General features: G+C 35.2%; 1 protein-coding gene across 1 annotated transcript; it reads left to right on the forward strand.

Annotated features, from left to right (window-relative positions):
* The first annotated feature begins 498 nt into the window (after window positions 1–498).
* Window positions 499–13,899, forward strand: agxt2 (alanine--glyoxylate aminotransferase 2). Its single transcript, XM_014468649.2, has 14 exons — window positions 499–673; window positions 3,068–3,156; window positions 3,433–3,623; window positions 3,723–3,846; window positions 3,932–4,026; window positions 4,263–4,356; window positions 5,751–5,844; window positions 6,456–6,556; window positions 6,813–6,905; window positions 8,344–8,476; window positions 9,392–9,480; window positions 9,584–9,733; window positions 10,372–10,470; window positions 12,281–13,899. The coding sequence occupies exons 1-14, from the start codon at window positions 574–576 to the stop codon at window positions 12,380–12,382; spliced, it is 1,554 nt and encodes a 517-aa protein (XP_014324135.1). The 5' UTR covers window positions 499–573; the 3' UTR covers window positions 12,383–13,899.
* Window positions 13,900–26,233: the final 12,334 nt, after the last annotated feature.

Here is a 26,233-nt window from a genome sequence, read left to right on the forward strand (position 1 = left end):
CAATGTCTAAAATACAAGTCTTATTCTTAGTGAGTGAGATTAATCAGAGAAAATGCATTGCAGAGTCAGCTGTTTAATGAAGTAACAAATGTCTGTTATTCTCTATAAGCTTAACTTGTGTCATTTGCAGGTCAAGCGAATGTACAATAAATAGTAAAGTGTCAATACTTTACCCTGAACTAAAAGATATACAGTGTATAATGTCAGTTTGGATTTTATACGTTTGATATAGAAAAAAATGGATGTGGAGAACTGTTCATTTTAAGTTTTGTTAAAAGTAAGTTATTATAATTTATATTTTTGTAATTACTTTTTTAATGTGAAGTCTTTACACGAGTCTACTTGTTGGGTTTGATCAAGTGGGAATGGGGGCCAACCTGGGTGGTTTACAGGATTTTCTGCTGCGCTGCTGCACGCCAACACCTCTCAGTAAGTTGGAAGACGAAAGGACCATTAGCGAAGCGGAGCCAGTCTACGCCTACCGTGAAGAGAGATAGAGAAAACAAACAAAAAACACAAGTACCGTGGTCTGCGCAAAGTTGAACGGACTACATCCTCTGGTGCCTGTTCAACATGCTGAAAGTTGTATCCTGTGCGAGTGGCCGATGGGCAGTTTTTACGGGACATACCGGCTATCGGCCCCAATTTTCGGCTAAAATCCACCTGGCGAGCGGTGAGTTAACGTGGAAACTTATCAAATCCGGATCGAACTACTTTGTAAATGTTGCTGCAGTGCAGACAGCTGTTCACAGAATATGCCATACTTGTTGGGGCCTGCCCATAGCAATGCATAGGGAGAGCAGTACTGACTTGCGAAGTCAGTACTTTATGTGACTTTTTTTTATCCAAAGCACTGTTACACATTGGATTAGTTTGGAACTTTAAAATGAAGCATACTGAAAAATTCAAAATAAAAGCCTTGAATATTTTTACATCAGGTAATGGCTCTTTTGAGCATTATATAACTGATTTTATCCAATCACTGTTATACATGGGATTAGTTTGCACCTTGGAAATGAAGCTTAACAAAAATTTAAAAATAAAAGCTGTCAAGTTTTTAGTCTCTACAAAACACCTTAGCTTCTGCCCAAACTTGACAAGGCTTGCTCCCATCAAAGAAATCCAGGACCAACTCTTCTCAGTGTCATCTTTTTATTTTATTTCTCTTTTCTTTTCTTTTCTTTAAATCACTGTTCTTTCCAATACATGGCACCTGAGCAGGTTGAAAACCTACAAACACACAAAGTACAAATTACTTTTTAAGTCATCAAAAGAAAATAAACAAAATGAACTACTTCATAAATCCATTTTGTAAAGCCAGCAAGGTCCTCTGAATACAGATTTAAAGTTCAGTTCCTACCAGTGGTGTTTCTGCAGGAGCTTGAAGATGAGGTCTTTGTTTGTAGAGATTATCTCAAACACAGGTGTGCTGAGTTGCTTTATAGGTCCCTGAAGGCCTGAGTGGGAGAGACGGGTGTGCTTGATTTTCTGTGAGCCATGTGCCAGCTGGGTGGAGATGGTATTGCACTTATACAAATACACCATTTGCTGTTTAACTTGACAAAAGCCTTGCCAATTTTTATATCATGTAATTGCGCCTTTTGGCTTTATGTGACTTTTTTATCCAAAACACTGTTACACAATGGAAGAGTGTGGGCATTTAATATGAAGCTTACTTCAAATTTCAAAATAAAAGTCTCAATATGCCCCTCAGGTTAATGCACCGCCACAGGTGGTGCAATAATATTATTTTGCATTATATTTTTCTCTCAGGTTAGGGATTAGCATTAGCATTTTAGCTTAAATAAGCTATTAGCTATTTATTTGACTTATTAGCCATGTTTAGTATACTGAATGGAGTAAGTCAATTATAGAAAACATCCTAGTGATGTCCCACATTCTACTGACAGCAATCACGCTAACATTAGCATTTTTGCTAATTTTAGCTGATACACTTACTTTATCATACTCAATGGTGAACGTCCAGCTTACTTAACATTCTTGTGATTCTCCACATGCTATTGATTACATTGCAGCTTTCTTTAGCATTGATGCTAATTTCTAGCATCAGAACGCTGGGTCCAAACCGACGGGCACACTTTGGCAGGTCCCGGTTAAATTTCTTCAGGAATTTTCTAGTTTATGTTATACTATGCAGAGAGCACACGTGTCAAGCTTTACTCTGTTTATCCTTTTTGTTATTTGAATCACTAGAACTCGACTGTCATCATAAGCAGATAAAAATTCAATCGTACGCACCTAAAATCAAGGGAGTGCATCCTCTATCTAAAATAGCTAATTATGCCGCTATATTCAGTTGAACATAGTAACATTTAATCCAATGTTGATCTACAGCTCAACTGGAACAATTTGTTGACCTAAAACAAGCATTTGTCTGGTACTGCACAATTCTGGCATTCTGGCACTGAATAAACAAAAATCAAACATTTTTATTTTCAAAACATTTTAGAAACCACATGTTCTTTCCCTTCCTCCTTACTTTGTATTGGCTTATTACTAGGGCTGGGTAATAAATAAAAAAAACATGTGATATGCATATGATTATTAGTATCTGTAGAAAATACGTCCAATGCAATGTTTCATTATTTCACTGAACTCTATCAAAAACTGCACAGCATTTTGGGAGATGTAGGCAGAATAGAGGCTGTCATCCTCTACCTCTCAGGGACAGCTAAACAAGGTGGCAACAACTCCCTGACTCACTCTTTGGTAAGCAAGCAACAACCTATTGAGTAACTTATGCAGCAGCAGTTTAAGGTTGCACCATCATGCCTCACATCTAATGAAAAAAAGAGAAAAGCCAAGAAATAAAGGGAGAAAATCTGTACAACACCTTGAGAAGAAACTGTGGATAAAACAGGAAAGACCACATCACCAGTTTGCCAGTATTTCAAACAAAAAACCAAATAAATAATTATCAATATTGACTGACATGAAATCCTTTTTCATCCATATCCCCCATATTGCAAAACCACAATAGTATACATTGTAGTTTGTGGTTGTAACTTAATAGAATATATTAAGTTCATTAACTTTTATTTTACAGGTGCATCATGTCAGAAATCAGACTTGAGATTCTCTCGCACAGATATACCAGAGATGCCTTCTTGCAGTTTCACTCCAGAGGAATATAAGGTACGAGCCAAAATCTGTAGACACACAATAGATCAACCTTAGACTTTGATCTAAGGTTGAAAGACAAGTTCTGTCTTGTATTATGTAAGAATTAAGTTAACTGTCTAACTGACTAAATCGTTTCATGGAAAAACAAAAAAAATGTTACATTCACACCTCCAGTCTCAAGTGCCACTGATATGCACACACTGCCTTGTACTTTGAAAATCCAAGAACAAATCAAATAAAATGAAATACAATATTTCTACACAATATTTACACCATGTGCCTCTCCAGGGAATGTCAAAAGCAAGAATGATAGAGGTCCGCAAACAGAACTGCAACCCCATGACCATGAAAGTTACATACTACAAGAAACCAGTGTTCATCCATCAGGGGTACATGCAGTATCTGTGGGATGTGGATGGGACCAGATATCTGGATCTGTTTGCTGGTGTGGCCACTGTCAGTGTGGGCCACTGCCACCCGTAAGGTCCTTTTGTGTGTTTATGTGAAGCAGGAATTATGTTTTTGTATGTTCACTTTTTAGTGTATTCATAGCTAATTGTTGATGTCTGTGTGTGTAGGAAGGTAACTGCTGCTGCTGAAAAACAGCTGAAAAAACTTTGGCATACTACTTTCATTTACGTCTACCCTACTCTCCAAGAGTACTGCGAGAAACTTGCCTCCTTTTTGCCTGATCCTCTTAAGGTAGGGTGGTGTATTTTTAGACTAGTCGTGGCTATGTATATTTATGCTGTAGTTAAAATGTACGCTGGTCTATTTCCTTGGGCAGGTGGTTTTTCTGACAAACAGCGGCTCTGAAGCAAACGACCTTGCGATGTTCATGGCTCGTCTCTACACTGGAAATTTTGACATAATCACTTTCAGGTCCAACATTTTCTTTTTTCTACATTTTGTTAGAATAGAAATATCCAATAGTAAAAAAAAATATTACCAAGGAATTCTTAAAAACTTTTAACATATTTGCACCAAATTGGAAGAGAGCAAGGAGACATTTTTCTCATTTTGTTTCTTGTCTGTGAGGATTGCTAAATTAGCAAGAATATTTCCTTGAGATAAACATGTACAGTACAAAGTGCTCATAGTTGTTGTGTGTTTTTCAGAGGATCATATCATGGTGGCAGCCCGATGGCCATGGGTCTGACATCCAATGCAGCGTACAAATACCCTGTTGCCAACGGTTTAGGTTGTACAAATGTATGTAGAACAGCATTATGTCTAAAGAAAAGCAGTCATGCATTCACAGTTCTGTCCTTCCTGTGGCAATGCTTTCATGATTTGTGATGGTGTATTTATTGTACACCTTTATGTTTTAATAAGACTGTATTGTTTTATTGTAAACAACATACCCTCTAATATAAGTTGATAAAATAGCGTTGGCAAGGAATCATTTCAAGTTGCTATTCTTGTAGAGAGCTAAAGTGTGGGAACATCAGTGCCTAACTGAAACATGCTGGTGTGGTAGAGGATTTCATTTAGTCTCGTCCATGAAATAGAAATGATAAATAGGTACATCTCCATACATTGAAAAGTTTATTTATTTCAGTAATTCAATTGAAAAAGTGAAAAATACCAATTTATTTCACACAGTGGGTCACAGTGTTTGAAAATTTCTTTCTTTAAACACTTTGTTTGAAACACTTTTTATTATCAGACAATGAAAACCTACGAAAATAGAAAATGCTATTAAAGAAATTGGCTCTATGTTAAAAGCTAACCAGCAGGTTTATAGGGCATAAAAACTAGTTGTAGATAAGATAAGATAAGATAAGATAAGATAAGATAAGATAAGATAAGATAAATCTTTATTGTCATTGTCACAAGAACAACGAAATTCAAAAGGTGCCATCAGTCAGTGCACATGCCCAAAAACAAAAAATAACTGTCTCACAATTCACACACAATGCAAGAATCAACAAACAACTGGCAAAAAACAAACAAACAAACAAACCAAAAACTGTGCCACACTGGCAAGCAGTTACTGGTGACAAGTATTTTACATTACGGAAGAGGAATTGTGATGAACTCTTCTTTGGAAGCATTTTCTGAAACAGACACATTTTAGGGATTTTGCAAGCATTGTTTTTCAATTTAAGCCACTCCAAAACCTTCATTTATTTTTGGTAACATTCTGAGGTGGACTTAATTCTTAGTTTTAGATCCCTATCGTGTTTCATAACCCAAATCAGGTGAGCTGAATATCAAGAAGTGATGGCTACTGTCCTTCAGGATATTCTGGAACAAAAGCGGTATACATCGTTGCTAAATTATGTCATTTTGTCCATGTCTTGAAGAAACAAAGCAGCCCTGGAACGTTTTTAATGTACTGAGATGTACTCACAAAGAAGTGTATATTTTACATTTATTTCAGCTTTTATTATTCAAACATGTTAAACATTAATGAATATAATCGCATTTCATTTTTAATATTTGTTTGTTATTTATTGCACAATTGCAGCATTCAGAATATTGACCTAATTAATACTCTTGCAGTTTTCTAGTTAAAACATTTTTTTCTGCTGCTTTGTTATGTAAGAATTTCTGTTTTTGTCACTTCAACCCCGCTGTGTTGCTTTCTGCCAATTAAACAGACGATGTGTCCGGATGTGTTCAGAGGTCCTTGGGGAGGAAGGCACTGCAGGGACTCACCTGTGCAGACTACCAGAGACTGTAGCTGTGCTCAAGGTACACAGACATGGCCACACAAGACTCAGTTCTCATTAACAGGAAAAAGAAATCATATAATATCATCCAGCCATGTTTTGTTAAAAAAAAAAATAATGTTTGATGTTTTGGATCTAGAGTGTTTGCTTAGCCTTTTAATATTTGTACAACTCCCAATGGCACCAGACATTATTATGCTATGTTGTTAGCAGTTCTTACTTATTGTTCAAACCAGTCTAAAATATCTTCAATTTAATAAATGAAACTTGTAAAAGTAAAAATGCTGAACTCCTAAAAATGAGATGTGAGGAGACGAGAATAAGTGCTGAATGAGCAGAGTAAAGTTCAAAGTCTCCTCCTGTTGATCATTGGCTTAATTTTAACCAGGGTGAAAAGTTTGCCTCTTTGCAAGGTTCATTCTGACACGAGGCATCTACTGTGACTTTTAGACGCTGTTGTAGAAAATACGTCAGAGAAAAACTAATTTTAAGAAATATTCTTTTTAAAATAATCTGTTCTCTGGGACTAAAGTAAAACAGTTCCAATCAGGTGGGAGAGACGTTGAACGTGTTCTAGTTGTTTCTATCCTGTTACATGACCGCTCAGCATTTTTCTATGTTTTTATTATACAGGTCACTGCGCAGCGAATGAGCAATACATCAGACAACTTAAAGAGACATTAGCTACAAGCGTCCCTCCTAGAATTGCTGCTTTCTTCGCAGAACCTATTCAGGTGTTTTACGTTTCAAGAAATCATACAGTGATGATATTACAAATAATGCTCATATCAAAGTGTTTTTTTCCAGTAGTTTTAATTTTGACTTGAAATCTTTTAAATAATTTAGTCACCTATACTTTAATGTATAGGTAGATAAACATGCATGGTGATTAAATATATTTATCAAAAATTAAGACATTTCTGATATAATTCTTCTATCTTTTTCCACATATATGTTCCATGTTTTTGCGAATATGTCTGGTTCATTTAGGGAGTTGGAGGAGCTGTTCAGTATCCTAAAAACTACCTCAAGGACGCTTTCAAGCTTGTAAGAGAGAGAGGAGGGATCTGCATTGCTGATGAGGTCTGTTATATATATGTATATATATTTTATTTAGAGACCAAGAGCTATTAAGAGTATCAGTAAACGTTTGAGGTTTTTCATCATCTGCACGGTCACTTCTGTAGAATGGCATTACCAAAAGTTTTATACAGCCAATAAATGTTTTTTTAAGGGTTTAACATCATGAAATGTCATTCATGAAACTGAATGAAATTCAGTTATAATTTCATTATTATCATAAAACATCATAATTATAATGTGTAATTATATACACATATATAATTAATGAAACTGTAATTATATTGTGAAAAATAATGTTTCAGATAAAACTTATTTTTACCTTATACCCTGAGTAAATACAAAATGTGGTTTTCAAATGGTGAAGAAAGAGAAAAAGAGAAAAAAACATGCAAACCAACTGAAAGGACAATTTCTTTTTAACCTGAAAACTGGTTTTGCCTCCATCTATTTGTAATAACTGGCAATGAATGTTTTATGCCACCGAGGAGAAACTTTGGCCCTCCATGCTTTGAATAATTGCTGCAATTCAATCACATCCGAAAGCTCTCGAGCATGAAAGAAAGTTTAATTTTGTGCCTCCGTATCTCAGTTACAGTGGACTTTGAGAAGGCCACTCCAAAATAATTTCGTTTTTTTTTTTGTTAGCCATTCAAAACTGGCGTGCTTCAGGTTATTGTCTGACTGCATAAAGCATGTTCCCTTCAGCTTAAGGTCATAAACTGAAGGCTTACAATTCTCCTGAGACAACGGTAACTCATCCAGAAAAACAGAGAGATACAGTATGTTTTACCCACATTGAGCTACATGTGACATGAGATTAACTGATTTTCTGTAGGTTTATGAACAATTCTGACAAAGAATACTGTGCTGGCTGTACTTACAAGTTCTGGCGTGGTTTGTGAATTAAGCTCAACTCTAGAAAGAAATTAAGTTAAATGCAATTCATTATTGTACAAGGGCGGTTGAACACTTTGCCTTCATAGATAAAATCATCATTTGCAAACGTTTGTATTTACCCCGGTTATCTCTGTCTGAAAATCAGAGGCATAAATATGTGCTACACCTGGAAAACTGTATCAATTGATAAGTCACACATTAGAGCTAAGCTCAGTTTGATATATTCTGTGCTTTTATTTCAGAATCAACTACTGTGTTTGATTATTCGATAAAGTCCATTTTGCATTTCAGTTAGAAAAATAACTAGAGCAAAGCTAATTACCTACTGCTAATAATAAAGAAAATTACTGTTTGGGTGGAGTTTTCCTTCTGCTTGTTGAAGGAAAGACATTAAAATGGAAATGGCATGTATCTGCATACGTGGGTAAATTACTCATTGACAACACTGTTATGTACCTGGGAGGAAGGAATCACCAAAAGCAATCACCACATTGCAAGGTGCTGATGAATCCCCATATTGTCTCTTACTGCACCGTGGCAGGTTCAAACTGGATTTGGACGAACTGGAAGCCACTTCTGGGGTTTCCAAGGACATGATGTCATCCCTGACATGGTTACAATGGCAAAGGGCATTGGTAATGGATTCCCTATGGGAGCTGTTGTTACAACACCAGGTGAGAAAATATATGTATACATTTATCATTTATCAACAGCAAGGGGTGATCTTAAGTTATCATTGGGTTTTTTTTTTAACATTATGAGGATTCACAGATTTTGTTTGTTGCCTGAGACAGTAAATCATACACATCTATTTAGTTTAAACACTTGTAGATTTATTTCTATATATTACAGTCAAAATAACTGCAGCAGTTCTATTTGACATATAGAGCAGAAATCATGCCTTATTTCTGGCAGTAAAATACACTTTACACTTCCAGTTTGTTACTTGCAACATTAGTAAGTCTATTGTCTATAGATGGAAGATGAATTGTTGTGAATGATGAAGAATATGCTGTCACAGAACTTGAGTTATAGAGAAAAACATAGAGCCATTAAAGATTTTCAATATCATCCTTATTAATGGAGCAATATTAGCAACCTGCCAGACTTATTGACTTCAGTAATCTCTCGCAAAAAAAGAAAAAAAAAATATTATATTAAATCGGGCTGGAGAAGTAAGTTGCCTGGACCCTCACCTCAGTGGTTCATCGATTTCACTCTCCACGTTTTAATCTATGTAGCCTTGTTTGCTGATTGCCGTCAGGATTTACTTCACACTTCCAAAATAATCACAAGCACATCTTATTTCTGGTAGCACATCACATGTTGCTTCTTGTGTTATTTGTTGTGAAAGCTAGTTTCCATGGCACTTGGTTAATAATTAAACTTCTGCATACTTAAAGACCCTCCAGCTGTTCCAAAATGTTTGATTTTTCCAAGAAACAAATGGAGCAGGAACAAAAGCCAACATAAAAAAATGGGTTTTTTTAAAAATACTTTTCGCTTAGTGTGCTGAATGCTTGACATCAAGTAGAACCTGAAGTGGCTAAAGGTGTGAGCTTGTTAATTTATGTTTTATTTCCCTCCAGAAATTGCTAATTCTTTTACCAAGGGAGTGCATTTTAACACCTTTGGTGGAAATCCTGTGGCCTGTGCCGTTGCTTCAGCAGTGCTTGATGTGAGTAATTTCCTGTCAACAAGATTGACTTGGAAAGAAGGTATCTTCAAGTTCTCTGGAGCACGCAGCTCTGTCTGATTCCCGATTGCGTTTTCTCATACAGACAATCATAGAGGACGGCACACAGAAGAACAGTCTTGATGTGGGCACCTATCTGATGACAGAGCTGGCAAAACTTCGAGACAAGTATGAAATCATTGGCGACGTCCGTGGAAAAGGGCTTCAGATCGGTGTGGAAATGGTCAAAGACAAGGTACTGAGTGTATGACAGAAGAGACTCTCACCTCTTCTCCCATGTTTGTATAACATGTGTTTCTGCACAATGCGTCCTGGGGGCAGGGTTCAGCTGTGTCCCAGCTGGCTGCAATGTTCGTCGTCTGTATTTGTGAACCAAGCGAACCAATCTGCGGTGAATGCTCTCTAACAGTAGATCTTAATAGGAAACATTTTGGTTATAATAGTTTGTTGCTATTATCATTTTTAAACCTGTTGCTACAGACAAGACAGCAAAAACTCTGAAAACTTCCAGTGTGTTGACTCTGTGATGGCTGTAATTTGGCGGTATGCTTTCATTCATATCTGTTAGGAGGACAAATTTGAACTTACTGGCTGATGTCTTGAGATGTTGCTTTAGATTTTCTACATAATGTTTAGTCCTCTGTCCTTGACATCACCCTAATCTAAACCATCTCCACAGATTTTCTGTCAGGCTTAAGTCAGGACTCTGACCTCTAAAAAAATGCGTATTATTTTCAGTTAGAGAATCATGTTGGTAAAATTGAAATATAACTTTAAACCTAAATTTGCAGGTGTATGAATAATTGTGGGCTGATCTGTAGATATCTGAGGACTACTTCTTCTATTCAAAGTTATTTTCGCTTCCATTTCCAGACCAGCAGAGATCCACTGCCTCCTGAAGACTTTGCCGAGATCTTTGAGGATGTTAAAGATATGGGAGTCCTCATAGGCAAAGGAGGAGTTTATGGACAGGTAACATGAATCCTGCTCACATAAAAATTAAGTAAATTGCATGGAGTATATGCTAAAGATCAAGGCTTAACATCCTTTAATTTATTGATTTAGTCACACTAATATCAAGGATTAATTTCATATTAGCTTTTCAGACTTACTTTACATTAGGCCGATTTTTTATGCCTTGATATTGAACATGTCCAGAAATGTTTGAAATATTAAGTTTTATTGAGTTTCAAAATAATATATATATTCCAATGTATTTCAATGCATTTAAGATCAATAATAATAATTAAAAAAAACAAATGTCAAAAGAAAAGAGATTAGTGAAACAAGAAAAGTCTGATAAATCATAAATTGCCATTTAAAAATGGCTTTTTTAAATGCCATTTTAAAAATGGCATTTTATCTGGCATCTCAAATGCCAGATAAAACCCTTCTTTTATTGCTTATATGTCATCTGTTTCTTTGCTCTTATCTTAATGCACACCCAAAGATGTAAGTGAGGTTAGACATGGTATATAACATGAAGAGGCTATGCTATTTTAAAAGTTGTTTGGAGAAACCAAATGGAGGATGGTGGAGTAGCTACAGATAGGTTTTTCATTATTGATCAGGAACTTGTTGAACTGAAGTACAGAGGGAAAAGCTCAGGGGGAACCAGGGACAAGGCAAAAAAGCAGTAAATTCAAGCAAAGGATGAGGAAAACAACTGTATGAGGAAGAGTGACTATTGGAAAACTTCACAGATCAGTTAAATTACAGAAGACATGGCAGCTGTGATGCAGGTGGGGACAGGAGATGCTGAAAGACGCTAATCAATAAACAGAATGAATACACAGAGCCCTGGGAAAATGAGCGCAATAAAAATAAAAAAAGATTAAACACTTCCTTGCCTAAAAAACGTAACCACCTGAATTTAACTGAGTAAATAATCATGAGCTTCCTATTGGATAGTTACTGCTTGAACGACTTGTCTTCTAGCTGGCAGCAAGTTATTTGAGCCCAGCTGATGCAACAAGTAGCTTCTCATTTCTTAAACAACCACGTGGAAAGACACGTCCTGCGGTTGTGGAAAAGATGCTAGTCTGTTTAAGAAAGGTCAGAAGTGTTGACATTTAAAATGTGAAAATTTAAAGCAACACTGGATGGAAATAAATATTGTGACATCGCAGATGCTTATCAAAACAATGCCAAAGCAAATGTATGATGTATCAAAACCAAAGGCGATCCAATATATGGATAGTATATTAGCTCATATGCTAATATTACTATTAGCATATGAGCTTTTTTTTGGCCGGGCAGTCTAAATGGGCACCCCTTGTTATTATACAAATGCAAAAACCTCAATTATCAACACAAAGGATCTTTTTACAGATTAGCAGGCCTTAATTTATCTGGTATGTATGTTCCAAAGGTTACAAAGATTAGAGGACAAAATGTTAGTGGCTTTAAAATAAACCGTGACTCTATACACAAACCAGGAACAGTTCACAACCCAAAATGAGACTGAATCCAGAAACCAACAAAAAGGTGCACAGTGTTCAAGGAGAGACAGATCCCCAAACTAAAACCAGATTGATCCAAAAACAACAAAACCAAAGTGTCACAAGATGAAGGACAAACTGAGAAGGAGAAACATTACATTCCAAATGACTATGTTTTATTTTCTCAGTTAAAACACAGAACCAGAAGAACTGCCTTTGAATCACTACTTCAGTCAGAGCACTGCATTATTTGTCATTTTCTGTCTGTAATTGTCTGTATTTTTGCACAGGTACGAATATTTGTTGTATTTACTTATGTATTTGTTGTTGTTCTGTTGAAGATCTTCCGCATCAAACCCCCCATGTGCATCACAAAGGAAGATGCAGATTTCTTCCTGGCGGTTTTTAACAAATCTGTCCACAACTACATGGAGAAAAGATGAAAGTTTGATAAAAGGTCAGATGACTCAGAGGCGAGCCCAGAACCACAAAAAAAAACCAACTAAAAAAGCGAATAATCTTTTTATCCTTAATAATGGTTCAAATATTACTCTTTGGTACTTCTAAATTTTGTAGCCCCTAAAACGGGAACATTTTAAAAGCTACTGTTAAGCTCTTAATACACTAAATGTTCTGTACTAAACATATAAATATATTTTTCACTGACTATACATTATATACATTCTGCTTTCAATGAAGTCTTTTGTTGAATCTGTCATACTAAATGTCAAAAAATAAATTTAGAATAAAGACTCTGGCTTTTAATCGGATTAGTTTACAATTTTTTTATCTTAACATTTTTCATTTGTGATCAATTCAATTTCTTTAGATAACACAATGTATCTTTGCGTTATTAAAAAATGAGATTTTATTTAAATAATCTAAGATTGGTGCAAAAATTTTATTTTGGTTGTATCAGGAATACAATTCAAATATTGCAGCAGCACATCCTTTGCAGACAGTTTTTAATTAGATTGTCAAAATGGAATCTGGTAAAACCAGATTCTTGTGGAAAACTTGTTTTAGTGTCTGGTTACTTGTACTGGAGATCTTTTGGAGCATTTAAAATATCACTTAAAAGATATGCAGTGTGTGCATCAAGTCAATAAGTTACATTGGAGAAGGACACAATTAACAGTAACCTCACTGGGAAAAATGGGAGTGTTATTGTAAAATTCTTTCACAAAATGGAGGGTGTAAAAATGATTCAAGGGCTGAATAATCATTTTGGTTTTTATTTTTATTTCAAGTTTTGTTTCATAATAACCCTTTGAAAAGTAATACCTGTTCTGTGATGTGTATATTATTAAAAAAAAATCTACAAAAATCAATTTTAATTTCAGACCGTAAGGTAAGAAAAAACAGAAAAGATACCATTGAACATGGATAATTAAAAAAAACACTGTGAATAGCATTTACACACGAGTCCACCTTTAAATACAATTTAGTTGGAAGCAGCATTATACTTTATGTTTTGAAGTGTTTATCAGTCCTGAATGTCTGTCTTTTTAAAAATAATGATGCAAACGGAATGATAGTCTTTCTTCAGAAAAGACTAATTCATAGCCACTAGTTCAAGGTAATGAAAGAAGTGTCACATGACACATTAACAAAGGACAATAATAACATTTCTGATCATACACCAGGACCAATCTGAACTGGATTGAAAAATTTGAGAAATTGGCAGTTGTTTGATTATATGTACATGTATACATCATATATACAGCACTATTCATACATTTACCCATGTGATGCTCTTGTATACAAACTGATTGGTGAGACAAGTGATGGTGACAATCTGAAGCCTGAAGCTACTGATGAGTGTCAGACAGTTGAAGGAGAACAGCTGAATTTGCTGAGGGCAAATTTTGAATTTGACTTAGATTTTGTAATTATGCATTACGTAATGTGTGTCTATTTTGTAAAATCCCAATTAAACTTGATTTTTTTGTATACCTCATTATTTGTACACTTCATTATTTGTAACACATGACAAAATGTGGAAATGTGTTAATGCCCTGTACATTTTACCAATGCTCTAAATGATGTGGATACAGGACAGTTTACTGTAATCCATCTATCTATCTGGAAAGTAAAGTAGTTAGAAGTTATGTTTTAAAAGTTATAACTTCTATACCTTAGAAGTTATTTTAATGACTTCTAAGGAAGAGAATAAATGTGTTTTTGAATTGAACTTACAACGTGACAATTTAAGTGGGGAAGAGAATTTGCAAAGATGTGAAAATTTGCAAAGATGTGAAAATATTACTACATTACATTAAATGTCTGTATTAATGCCAGTCACTTATATTATTTTAATGGAACATCATACAGATGCAGTGTTTCAAACACAAGACCTTCCACAGATGTGCTTGTGCAGCTTTACACCAGGCAAAAACAGGGCAAAGGAGACAAATTGTTGTGTTTAATTATTATACGTATTAGAAGGCCTTTTTAATGGTTAATGAATCTTTACAAGAAATACAGATGTTGAATTATTAATGACAGAGCTCCAATTTCATTTCTCAATAAATATAATAGCAGGGATTAAGATAGTCTGCACTTCATACAACTCAAATTAGATTTAGAATAAACATTAATTAATGTTGCACTTTTCAAATACAAGGAACCCAAATTGCTTGAAGGGCAGAGCAGTGGTGGGACACCACTCAACATTCAGTGCATTAAAAATGAATTTTCATAAGATAAGTACCTTCTGAAAATACTACTGATAGCAGGAAAGAAATCAATCACAAGAAAGTGGCTTAGTGGAAGCCCACCGACATTGTGTGACTGGTCAGCCACGGTAGAAGAAATACGTGAAATGGAAATGCTTACCTTCTCCATAAGACTCCAGGAAAACAAAATTCAAAAATATTGGTTGAAATGGTTAATTTATAGGAATGCTAAAGCAAGTTGAGTATCATTAATTAATTATTCGGGGTGGTAATTGAGGTTTGGTGCTGTACAGTTTTGCAGGACTTGGTAACTATGCAAAGAAACTCTCACCTGTTTGACTCTTCATGGATCTCTACATACATTGCAACCTGTTCACCTAAAATCTGTCTGTAATTTAATTTTTATGTGTGTGTGTGTTGTATTGCTGTCCCCCTCCCTTGGTGACCTTTCAGTTCTGTATGCTGTTCATTGTACTTGTTGTGATTTTTTTATTTTATTTTATTATTACTATTATTTCCTCTCCTTTTTGTGTTGTGGTTGTATTTTGCCATGTATAAAAATCTGATCAAAAATAAAGTATAAAAAAAAAAAAAAAAAAAGAATTTTCATAAAATTATGAAAAGCAAGTGATTTAATCACAGATTTACACCAAGATCATGAATGCCCTCTAAGGGCCAGTGGTGAACAAAAGTATTCATAAAACCCCTAAAAATACTTTAAATATTAATAAATGATTGCCTCTGCAGTCAATAAGTACGTCTTTACGTCTTAAAATCAATTAATATAAGCATCTCTTCACATTGATGTAATTTCACAGTATACAGACAAAAACTGCTTTGATTTAGTTGATAAAATAATATTTAAGCACACAGCTGTTATTTTGAAGGTTCTTCTGAGCCAGATTTGGCTCCCATGCCTTGAGTTTGACACATGAAGTAAATGGAAGCAAACAGATATACATAAGCAATATGATAAAAATGTAAAAAAGAGACTTAAGAGTAGTGTTAGTATAAAAAGCTAAGAAAACAATACAGTTATGAAAAATGACAGATGCAGATAGCACATGTACACGTCTAATTATACTTTTTGCAAAAATGTGGAAAGCTGTTCAGTGAATAGCAGTGATTTTGCAGAGGAGCTATTCTATAACAGTGTTCTGCATGGAGTGGGAGAAAGAAAGCTTAATTAGTGTGATATTTCTGAGGTCTTACTGGAAGAGCTGCATGTTCTGAACATTTTTCTACAGAGCTCTGAAAATTGTAAGAAGTCATCTAAATCTCACTGGCACAAACCTCTTTTTCTATAATTGTTGCTTAGCTTAATAACATTAAGATGGTGATTAGTTTTTGCACAAGTAAGAACTCCACCAATAGGTGTTTTCCTTGGTGCCCCTACTTGTGTACAGCAGGGCTAATTTTATCCTTATTAAATGCAGTTTCCAGGGTCAGTGAAAAATATAGAGAGGAGTGTTGCACAGCATCTGTGTTCAAGTTAAAAAGCATATAAAACGTTATTTCTCAATACAAAAAGGCCTTTTATCAATATGACATCTCTGCTCGTTTTTATTGCTATTTTTGTTTTTAATTCCGGTAGCAAAAGAGGCACACTTATTAAGTTTACCAAGTTTATGTGACCAAAAGAAATTCTAATTAGCTTTTAGTTTAAAGCAAGTATTAAGGAAGCACATGAAAAAAAAAAGATTTCTGATTACATCCACTTCAGTATATGCAGGGCCTTTTTCCTCTTTTTCCCCCCCCACATTTAAATATTTAATTGAGTTCATTAAAAAAAATCAGTTTTGACAAAAATTACAAAACATTAGTTTTCAAATGATTTTATTCATACAAACCAACCTGGCCATGTGATACGACTATGTAGGCTTTTAACCATTCTAAAGGGGAACATGTTACACCTACACCTATTTCGCTGCTATAGAAAACGTCCACTGGTCTCCCATTCTGGACACTATTTATCTCACACACTATACGTTCATCCATCACTGCTTTATACTGTAACTCACCTTGTGCTCACAAGGAACTCAGTTAAATTTAATCAACTGTTTGTCTGTTGCCTTCATTTGCTCTGCTTGCAAAAGAAAGGTAGACATTCTTACGTTGCTGAAGGTCTCTAGAATAAAGCTTTAACTCTGTAGAGCACTTTGAACCATTAAATGATCTGATCTGCCCTTGAACTGTAAGTGGATTTTGAGCAAATCTTTCTAACAGATTGAAAATACTTAGAGAAAAAAAAAAGTGACTTAAAGTTTATAGAGAAACATAGCATATTGTAATAAAATATTTCCAGTTTATTAAAGATCACCCAATTCTTTTAGCATCAAGCATGTGCTAAATACCAAGGTTTTATCTTGTTTTTTTAGTGAAAGAATGCTTAGTGAGTGGTTATTGGACAGGATTTTATTGTATTTTTTCGGGGTTTTTTAAGAAAAATAATTTCTATAAAGTAACCAAACTTTCTGCTATACCTGGGAGTATCATAATACAATGTTTTAGTTAGAGATTTCTACTGATGATGCATTCACATTGAATTACATAAAAAGGGGGGGGGGGGGGGCTGGGGGGGAATTACACTTAAGGGGGCTTATGTATGTAATCAAAAAGTAGGATTTGGTAAAATTATTTGTAATAAGTTTTAAATGTTTTCTTTTTATTGGTTACATTTTTTCCATCCACATTTTTTAATCTGAAAGAATGTAAATCAAGCTGGGACCCTTTATATGTTTTATATTAGGATTAAGTTTGAAAGCTTTTTTAAATTAACTGTATTTCTCACATTTGAATCTTTTGGCATCACCTGATAAATAGAGCAGCATAATCTCACAACCTTTGAGTAAATTGATTCAGGGAGAGGAAAATGATGTTATTGTTAAAAATTATTGTTTTTAACTACAGCATCAGTTGTACAGTTATTGGCTCCCCCTTTTGCCAATAATAAAGCGTTTAGTCTTCTAGGGGATTTCACAACGTTAGGGAATACAAAGAAAGGAGTCTGACTATTCTCTCATTAGATAATCCAGAATACCAGGTCTTCACATATTGTCTGCGTTTTTCAATTCACTGAACAAGTTTTCTTGAGAATTTACACTGGGAGCTGTAAATGGCCAGAGATATAGATAAAGGGTCATTTTGGTCATTTTAAAATACAGTCCTGTATTTTAGGTCGTTATCCTGTTAGCAACCACCTTTCAGGTTACTGGCCGATGGCCAACAGTGTTTCATAAAAGAGTGTCTTGATATTGTTCGTTGGGGAAAAGATCTGTAACAGCCGACGTCATCAAAAAATGGTCCTTTATGAAGTCTCAGATTGTTCTTCTTAAAAGAATAAATGTAATGAATTAACAGTTTTATTCTATAGTCTCAACAAACGAACTATAAAAGTGCTTAATTGCTTATGTAATTTATGCTTCCCATTCAGGTCCACAGCCATTCATTCAATGCAGTGCAGTACATTAAAACATAACTAAGATTATAATCAGGCCAGCTGCTATGTCTGAGAGTGGAGCCTTGATGGAATAAGAAAAACTCCACAATTTGCATGTATTTGCATATTTACCTCCCTTTCCATGTGTATTTATCAGTTTATACCTTTTACTGGGTCACGCATTTCAGCTTAATGAGTGACTGTCAAAATAAAGTGGGTTCTATATGAAAATGTAATTGACCCCTCATTAAATAAACTGTGATCAATGAAACATTTGTGTTCATCTACACTACCCTGATTACTGAAGTCTGACCAAAAGGAATTAAAGTTAAATTAATAATCGGATATGCATCAATCTTAGAGGGATTTTGTGTTATAAGCTGACTTTCAAGAACATAGAGTACTCCTCAACTAATTCTTAGGCCAGTCATAGTGATGAAGGTCTCCTCCTAAGAAGCAAAAAGGAGTGTTTCTTTCCTCTCACCACATGCTTGCTCAGGAGGTGAATGAAACCAACCGGACTTAAAGACAGAACACTATTTACAAATTGCCATTAGTAACAGATTTGAACTGTTGTAGTTATACCACTACTAGGGTTGAACGTAACTCTGTCTATATGACTGAATTCTGGATATGAATTTGCTAAAGTGCCTTGAGGTGACATGAGCTGAAAATATAACTACTGTTATATTTTCAAAAATGGACGAGAGGCAAAAAGTAATACAGTCTAAAAAAAATTTCTTCCAGTACTATAAAATAATGATCCTGAGCTGAATCGGTTTCTGAACATTAAACACACCATTTGTCCTGATGCATTTAAGGCCCGTGGGGAGGAAGCTACTAAGAGCAGATGTACCAAAGATGTTTATACACACAACCTCCCAACATTTATCTTAACTATAAAATCGCTAAGAAAATTCAATTCAATTTAAAAATACTTTATTATTCCCAAGGGAACTAAATGATCAGTGCTCTGCTGTGCAAAATTCAACCATTTATGTCCAGAAGTACATTGGGTTTTAATGGATAAACATTTCAGCAAAGAGAGTACATTTAAATTAGAAGTTCTAAAATTAACTATATCCAGCACATTTCTCGCAATATATACTCTTGCAAGAAATGTGGTATTACTTACAAATGAATATAACTTTGAGAGGCTCTAATGGTTACATAATTAACTTGCTCAGTTCTACTGGCTCAAGAGGAGAGATTGCTGCAAAGTCAACAAGTGAACTCAAATTGCTGGGCTTCCTTCTAAAACATTTGACCAAATGGTTCTGCAAAGCGAAATTTGACCATGGTGTATTTTTACTGCAATCAAATCAGAATGTGAGACTGATGGATTTAATTATATATACTGTGTATTTTTGAATAAATTGAGCTAGCAGGCATAGAACTGAGTCAAATAAAGGTTCAATTTAGTTGTCAGTCACCTGCTTAGGGATAAAAGACATTAACTTTGTAGAAGTTAATTTTTTTTCCCCTTGTATTATTCTTTGTGCTAACATTCCAGAGGAAACATTTTTTTTATATTTTTTATTAAACTCTGTAGGAATGAACAGAAGTACTGGGTAGTTTAAAGAGGTATTCAAGGAGGCACTTTGAGTCAAAATGCTGGATACTTTGAGCAGTCAATTCAGGCACTTAATAGTTGTGTTGAGTGCTGACATCATTAAACTGTGCTGTCTTGTATTTTAATTATTTTTTTTTTGTTCTCATGCTCTGAGCTGCAGCCTGGGTGATTAGGGACGGGACCATGGGAATGTGAATGTGTTTGTTTTTAGAAGGAATGGGAGGAACGGTGCGGTTTCCCAAAGACTACATCAGGGAGTCTTTAAACCCTCTATGAGAAAGAGGAGAGACCCACGCTGCTGACAAGGTTAGATTAAGAGAACAATTAAATGTATGGTAAACATAATAAACACAATAACCGTCTCAATTTAAAAGTTTTAAACTTATGCATAACACAGATTTCTTTTCCTGTGTAATGTTTGTTTTTGTGTCACTGGCTTTAGCCTCAGCATTAAATTGCTAGATATTTAAATAGTGATAGTAAAATTTTGTGATTATATAGGTCAAGACTGGATTTGGCTGAATGGAAAAGTCAATTTGTGACTTTCCAAACCATATGATGTCATTCAACAGATTATTAGCTTCAAATTTGAAAAAGGTGTTTAAAGAAGCACTGGCTGTTTCTGTTTCTTTGCCTCACTTAAATCTGTCAGATGATCAAACAAATTCAAATATCAGACAACAATAACCTGACAAAAGTGAAGAGAAAGTGGCAGAGACTTTTTTAAGTATCTTTCTTTTACATATGAAAGATGCGTACTCTTCAGCGATTTCTTGCTTTTTGCAGAACTCATCGTAGAATGAAATATGAACTGTCCTCAGGGCCGGCCCAAGGCATAAGCAAACTAAGCAGCCACTTAGGCCCCAAGGCCATTAAGCGGCCTTTTTTTCTAAATTGCACATGAGAAAGAGATGTTTATAATGGGAAGGAGAAATAAGCTATTCCCTAAATGGCAAAAAACAAACAAACAAACAAAAAAATAGGTCCAATTGAGAATTTATGACAATATTTGAGGATTGATATGAATAGACCCTCTCTGTCCAAACTGAATGCATTGAGCTACTTTACAAAGGATGAACAAAATGATTCAGGCTTTAGATGTGTAAAGCTGGTAGAGACAACACAAAAGGCTTGCAGCTGCAATTGCAGTGAAAGGAGGTTGTACAACCACCCATGTATTGACTCACATGGGAGGTTGAATACAATGATATCTCACCCTTTTCAGATTTTGGATCCCATGTATTCCCGTCCTTCCTCTCAACACATACAGTATACATATTAATTTGTGTAATTTTGTCACATAAAATCAAAACAAAATACATGTTTTTCCCCATTGCAATGTGATAAAATGTAATAAAAAGCGCATCGTATGAATACTTTAGCAAAGGTCCATGGAAAGGTTTCACAGATTGGTGAGGAAAAGAATGTACTGAAATTTTCATTTTGCTCATCTTTGTATTAAATGTATGTCAGACATTTAATAAAAGATGGTGCCTGATGAGAATATTCACTATCACGTCAGTCACTAATTTGATCAGTGAGCAGAGGTTTAAAGAAGCAGTTTAATGGTTTTCTTCCTTTTGTTGTTAAAAAGACAGATGTACAAATTCCACATCAAATCCAACAATGACTTTTCATGAGCTACACTGTTTTTTTTCACACAAACACAACACACCACACGCATACATGCACACGCAGACACACACAAGCCGACTTTCTCACTATTCTCTTTACTTCACTAGGAAACTGCAAGAAAGCAGGTGTTCACAAAACTTTTGACGGGAACATATTCTGTTCCTGTGGACAAACTCCACCCACACTGAGTGGACACTCAGCAGAAGTGGAGGAAAATATAAATACTCTCTGCATGACTCATTTATCTTGATTTTAATCAGTAGGTCAATTTGACCCTGAACAGTATACATGTCTCAAGTTCAATTATAAAAAACACCCATTGAAAAAAAAAAAATCAAAATGTAATATAAAAAATTTTACAAAAGATCAATTTCAAGGAAATTATTGCTTTTTTGTGTCTAGGTTTTTTTCAGTTAACAAAAAGTAAATTTCATTTTTTATGTCCAAATGAGCAAATGAGTAGGTTGTCGTCATCGATCTTTTATGTGTGAGACATTAAAAAAAGCATCATTGAACAAATATTGATTGAAATGGTTAGTATTGGAGTTAATAATCAGCTACAAAAATGTTTTGGAGGAATGTTTTGGTTTCTGACACTATTGCATGATTAAACACTCCCCGGGTCAAATTGACCCACAAACATTATTGCTTTACGTCAGAAACGAACATAACAGGAGGGTTAAGCACACAGCTGTAATTTTGAAGGTTCTTCTGAGCCAGATTTGGCTCCCATGCCTTGAGTTTGACACATGAAGTAAATGGAAGCAAACAGATATAAATACTGTACCTCAGAAACGAACATAACTGGAGGGTTAAACCCAAGACTCTCTGCTCTTTAGTCCTTCCCGTCTCCGTTGTGCTATTAAGCACATTTACTAAAGGAGTGATTTGCTGTGAATCACATGTTCTTACAAAGACTGTGCAAACTCACATGCCCACTCAAAAGCTACAGGGATTAAATGGAAAGAGCTGCTACATAAAGCTGTGGTGCAAAAAACTTTAAAATGAAAAATTGAAATCCTCTGAGTAAGACTGAAGGAGGTTATTTGCAAGTTGGTATGAAAAGCCTTTCATTCTAACAGGGCTAAAAAGAGCCTACCCAAACAAAGGAGAGATAAGTAATTACAAGTAATCTGAAAGATTGTGGTGCACTTCACTAAGAACCTGAATGTTATTACTTTCATCTAGTTCAGGAAATATTATTATAGTTATTATTATTGGGGGTTTTTTTTTGGAAAGGATCCTGGAAACAGGAAACCTATATGTGCTATAAATTAATGAATGGGAAAGGGGTATGATTATATAAGTTAAACTTCATGGTACTCCTTTTCAGACTCAGTCACCAAATAAGTGGTGTATTTACATGTATTTGAGTATGTAAATTTGATAGTAAAGTATTGTATTTACACTTAGAAACATGAAAGTCTTTATTATTATTATTATGTTTTGTGGTGAAATGTCTGTCTGAAATAAATTATCATCAAATCAAATCAAACCTGGATGTTTTCTGGTAAATACTGACATGCAGATCCTTACTGATTTTTGCGGTTTTCCTAGCATCTAAATTTAGAGAACAGGGCCATTAAACCTAAGCATTTAGTTATTTAGACACAGGTAGGAGCGTTTTGTAGTTGCTTCTCTTCTACAGCTTTGTCTTTAAATGTTTGGTCAGGCAGGTGAGTAAGCAATTCCCTCTGTGAGCATAAACAGGGAAGTTTCCACAGTGAAAGTGGACTGAGAATATCACTTTGATTATTATTCAAATGTCTGATCCCGACCTTCTTGTTGTGCGCCGCTGATTTTCCTACGAAGGTTACTTTCATATAAACATGACTTAACCCACACACTGTAAACGGTCTGCAGCAATATGTAGGTGGCAAAAACTGAATATTTAGTCAAAATGTGCATAATACCCTTAAGTTGTTTTTTGTTATTTTTTTAGAACATGTCACAACATATTATTGCAATTTTCTTCATTCAAAGCCAAAGAATAGGGTAGAAGAATGAGTCAAACTAATTAAACTTTAGAGGACTCTTATGGTTATGCATTCTCTTGCGGGTTTTTCTGATACAGAGCAAAACAATACATCAAGTTACAGCAGAACTGGCCAGAACCTGAAGCAACACAGCATAATACTACCATCACAATCTACTGTCAATACGATGTCCTACTTCTGAAATGTTGTTTTACTTTTTCATCAGATGTAATGAAACTTGGACCTTCTAAAAGGTTTCACGTTTATCTTAACAGTTGACAGAAAATTCCCAAAAAAAGTTCTTGGGGAGCATCAGTGTGTTTTTTGGCAAATGTAACCAGGTGGTAAATCATGAAAACTGATCTTAGTTGAGGCAGGTTCTGGGTCCTGTTGTGTAAGGCTCGTCTAATTAAATAATGAAATGTGGTTAATCACAATTGATTCATTATTTAGCAATGGTGGGTTGTGGTCAATTATATTTTCACATAGTGCCAGCTTTGTGTGTATAGGTCTTGTATACTATTAAAGGGGCAGTATTATGTATCTTTAGGTACATGGTGCCATTTTACAACACAATCAAATAACTATTACTTTCAGTTGTTATAAAATGCAATAATGTATATCAAGCATCACTTAAAAGAAATTTTACTTTGTAATTTTATGCCTTGAAATTGTGTCTCTGGCTCTTTGAAAACTCCTGCTCTTCCTGAAAATCCACCTTCGGGAAGTCATCACAACACCGCTCCTCTATTAAGCATTTAGTAACATTTTTATGAGCGATGCACTGAGAAGTAGCTCACATTAGCTCACTCAGCTCATGTGCAGTTCCGCCAAGTGTTTGCTAAATGCTGCCAGTTAGTCTGAAGGAGCTGAGTGGGGGAGTCGCGGAGGGGAGCTGCTCTGTGAGGCGGAAACTCAGAAGACTGGAAACTGCAGCTCCACAGAGGAACTGCGTCTTGAAGGCAGCATTTGGTCCACCCAGGGATTTTGCACAGCTTAACGGTTGCCACGGGAGATAAAAGGATTCCTCAAATATACATGAAAGAATCAAAGCAACACTCTAGGTATGTTTTTGTTGAGGGAATAACATTATGACATGATGTAGAACTCAAAAAAGTAGATTTTACATGATGCTGCTCCTTTTAATCAAATTATCATTTGGAAACTAAATTTTGTACTGTGCCATTTTACCTTTATCTGATATTAAAATTTGTGTGATGATCTGAAAAATGTAAACACAGAAATGCAAAAAGAGCAACAAATCTTTAAAGGAGCAAGCAACTTTCTTGACACTGCATTCCCATCCCTCTTTGTATTGTAGCGTCTGCACGCTCAAAGGAAGTCTGGGAACGTGATCAGAAATCTGAAAAAAGGAGGGTCAAGTCACTGCTAATTTTATCTTACAAGTCCTTTTATTCAAGTCGTCAGGGTCAAGTTTTTGTTTGCATTGTATGAGTCAGCTTCGGGCAGAGCCATAAAAATAAAAAAAAACATCAAGGAATTTGGCTTGCATAAATGAAACTATAATCACTGTTTTCTCACCGAGAAAATGTCCAAATCATAACTTGCAACAACAATTGCTCTGGAAATTATGGACAACAAATTTGTATGCTGTGTACAAGAAAAAAGACAGAGCAGGATGTACTGTCTTAAAACACTGGCATCTTCCAGGATCTGCTGTAAGTTGTTGTAAATGTTCTACCAGGTTGTTGTGTTGTGTGTTTGAGGGGAGGAAGGGAACTGCTGGACTAAGAAGGATTTTTAAAGCTGAATTATCTCATTAAGAAGGCAGACTCTGGAGAGTGGCTGTGTCTTGAAGGTGGTGAAGCAGAGGACGCTCGCCAAAATCCAGATGATTCTGTCCAATCAGAGCCACTTCTTGAACCTGGTTTTCTCCCACCAGTAAAGTTCAGCGAGCACCAGATTCCGTTCTCTCTCTCTCTCTAATGATAGATACTTTGTATAGGCCGCAATGCAAACTTTATGGGCAGATAAATATACTCGCCTGTAAGTTTCACATGAGCTCGAATATTATTAAAATTGTATTGTTCAAAACTGCTTCCTCGATTTTCTATTATTCAGACTAAACGTATGCGTAGGGTCATGAATCGGACTCAATCATCATCACACACTCATTAGCTAATTGACTCGGCACACCTCACAATCGTGGGGAAGGATGCTGATGTGACAGATGATCAGAATGGAACAACTGGTATTACCCTTTACAATGAGAGCAAACCATAAAACGTCATCCCCACAGAAGCATGTCATTCAAAACACAAGCAAACATCCCATTTCAATTTGCATTGGGACAATAAATGGGAATTTCAGGGTAATTCAAGACATAAAAAATACTTTCTCGCTCTCTTATATCTGGCTACTTTGTTACTTGCATTGTAAAGTTGAGCTCTCAGGATGTTAAATAAGTGTTGCTAAAATGAATTATAGTAGTCATAGCTTTGTTCTGCATTAGTCCACATTCTACCTGTATACAGGTATTCTATAGACAGCCAACAATGAAACTGGATGGAAGGTGACAGTGACACTAACGTAATTTATTTGCACTTTGCTCTGGTTTCCACTGAAGTCCCTCAAAAGTAGCTTCACAAGAAACTGAAGCTCAAAGTGAGTTCCCACACTTTAAAGGAAATATCTTTAATCAAACTGCTCTTTAAAAATACATATGAAATTATTTTTAAGACTCAAAATGGAACAATCTTTGAAATTAGATGTATGTCAAAATAAACATTAAATCATGTGATAACTACCAGTCTACAAACAATAATCAAAACTTTGACCTCAAACTCTAAAATATCTGTATACATTTCAAAATCTGAATCTTTCTCTAGAAGGAAATCTAAAATGTTAGTAAAATGTGATTCAGGTTTATATCTGGCATTAACTTCAAACAGAGGTTTCTGAAAAATCTGTCCTTTTTATTTCTGCTCCTCTTTTCCCTCATCTATTTCTCCTCTCAGGGCTAAGTGATCGTT

The sequence above is a fragment of the Xiphophorus maculatus genome, chromosome 8, assembly GCF_002775205.1.
Source record: "Xiphophorus maculatus strain JP 163 A chromosome 8, X_maculatus-5.0-male, whole genome shotgun sequence".
Taxonomy (NCBI): Eukaryota; Metazoa; Chordata; class Actinopteri; order Cyprinodontiformes; family Poeciliidae; genus Xiphophorus; species Xiphophorus maculatus.

Coding starts and splice junctions, on each gene's coding strand:
- agxt2 (XM_014468649.2), top strand. CDS start 574: ATGCTGAAAGTTGTATCCTGTGCGAGTGGCCGATGGGCAGTTTTTACG. Junction 674..3,067: donor TAAAATCCACCTGGCGAGCG/GTGAGTTAACGT, acceptor TTTATTTTACAG/GTGCATCATGTCAGAAATCA. Junction 9,481..9,583: donor TTGCTTCAGCAGTGCTTGAT/GTGAGTAATTTC, acceptor TTTCTCATACAG/ACAATCATAGAGGACGGCAC.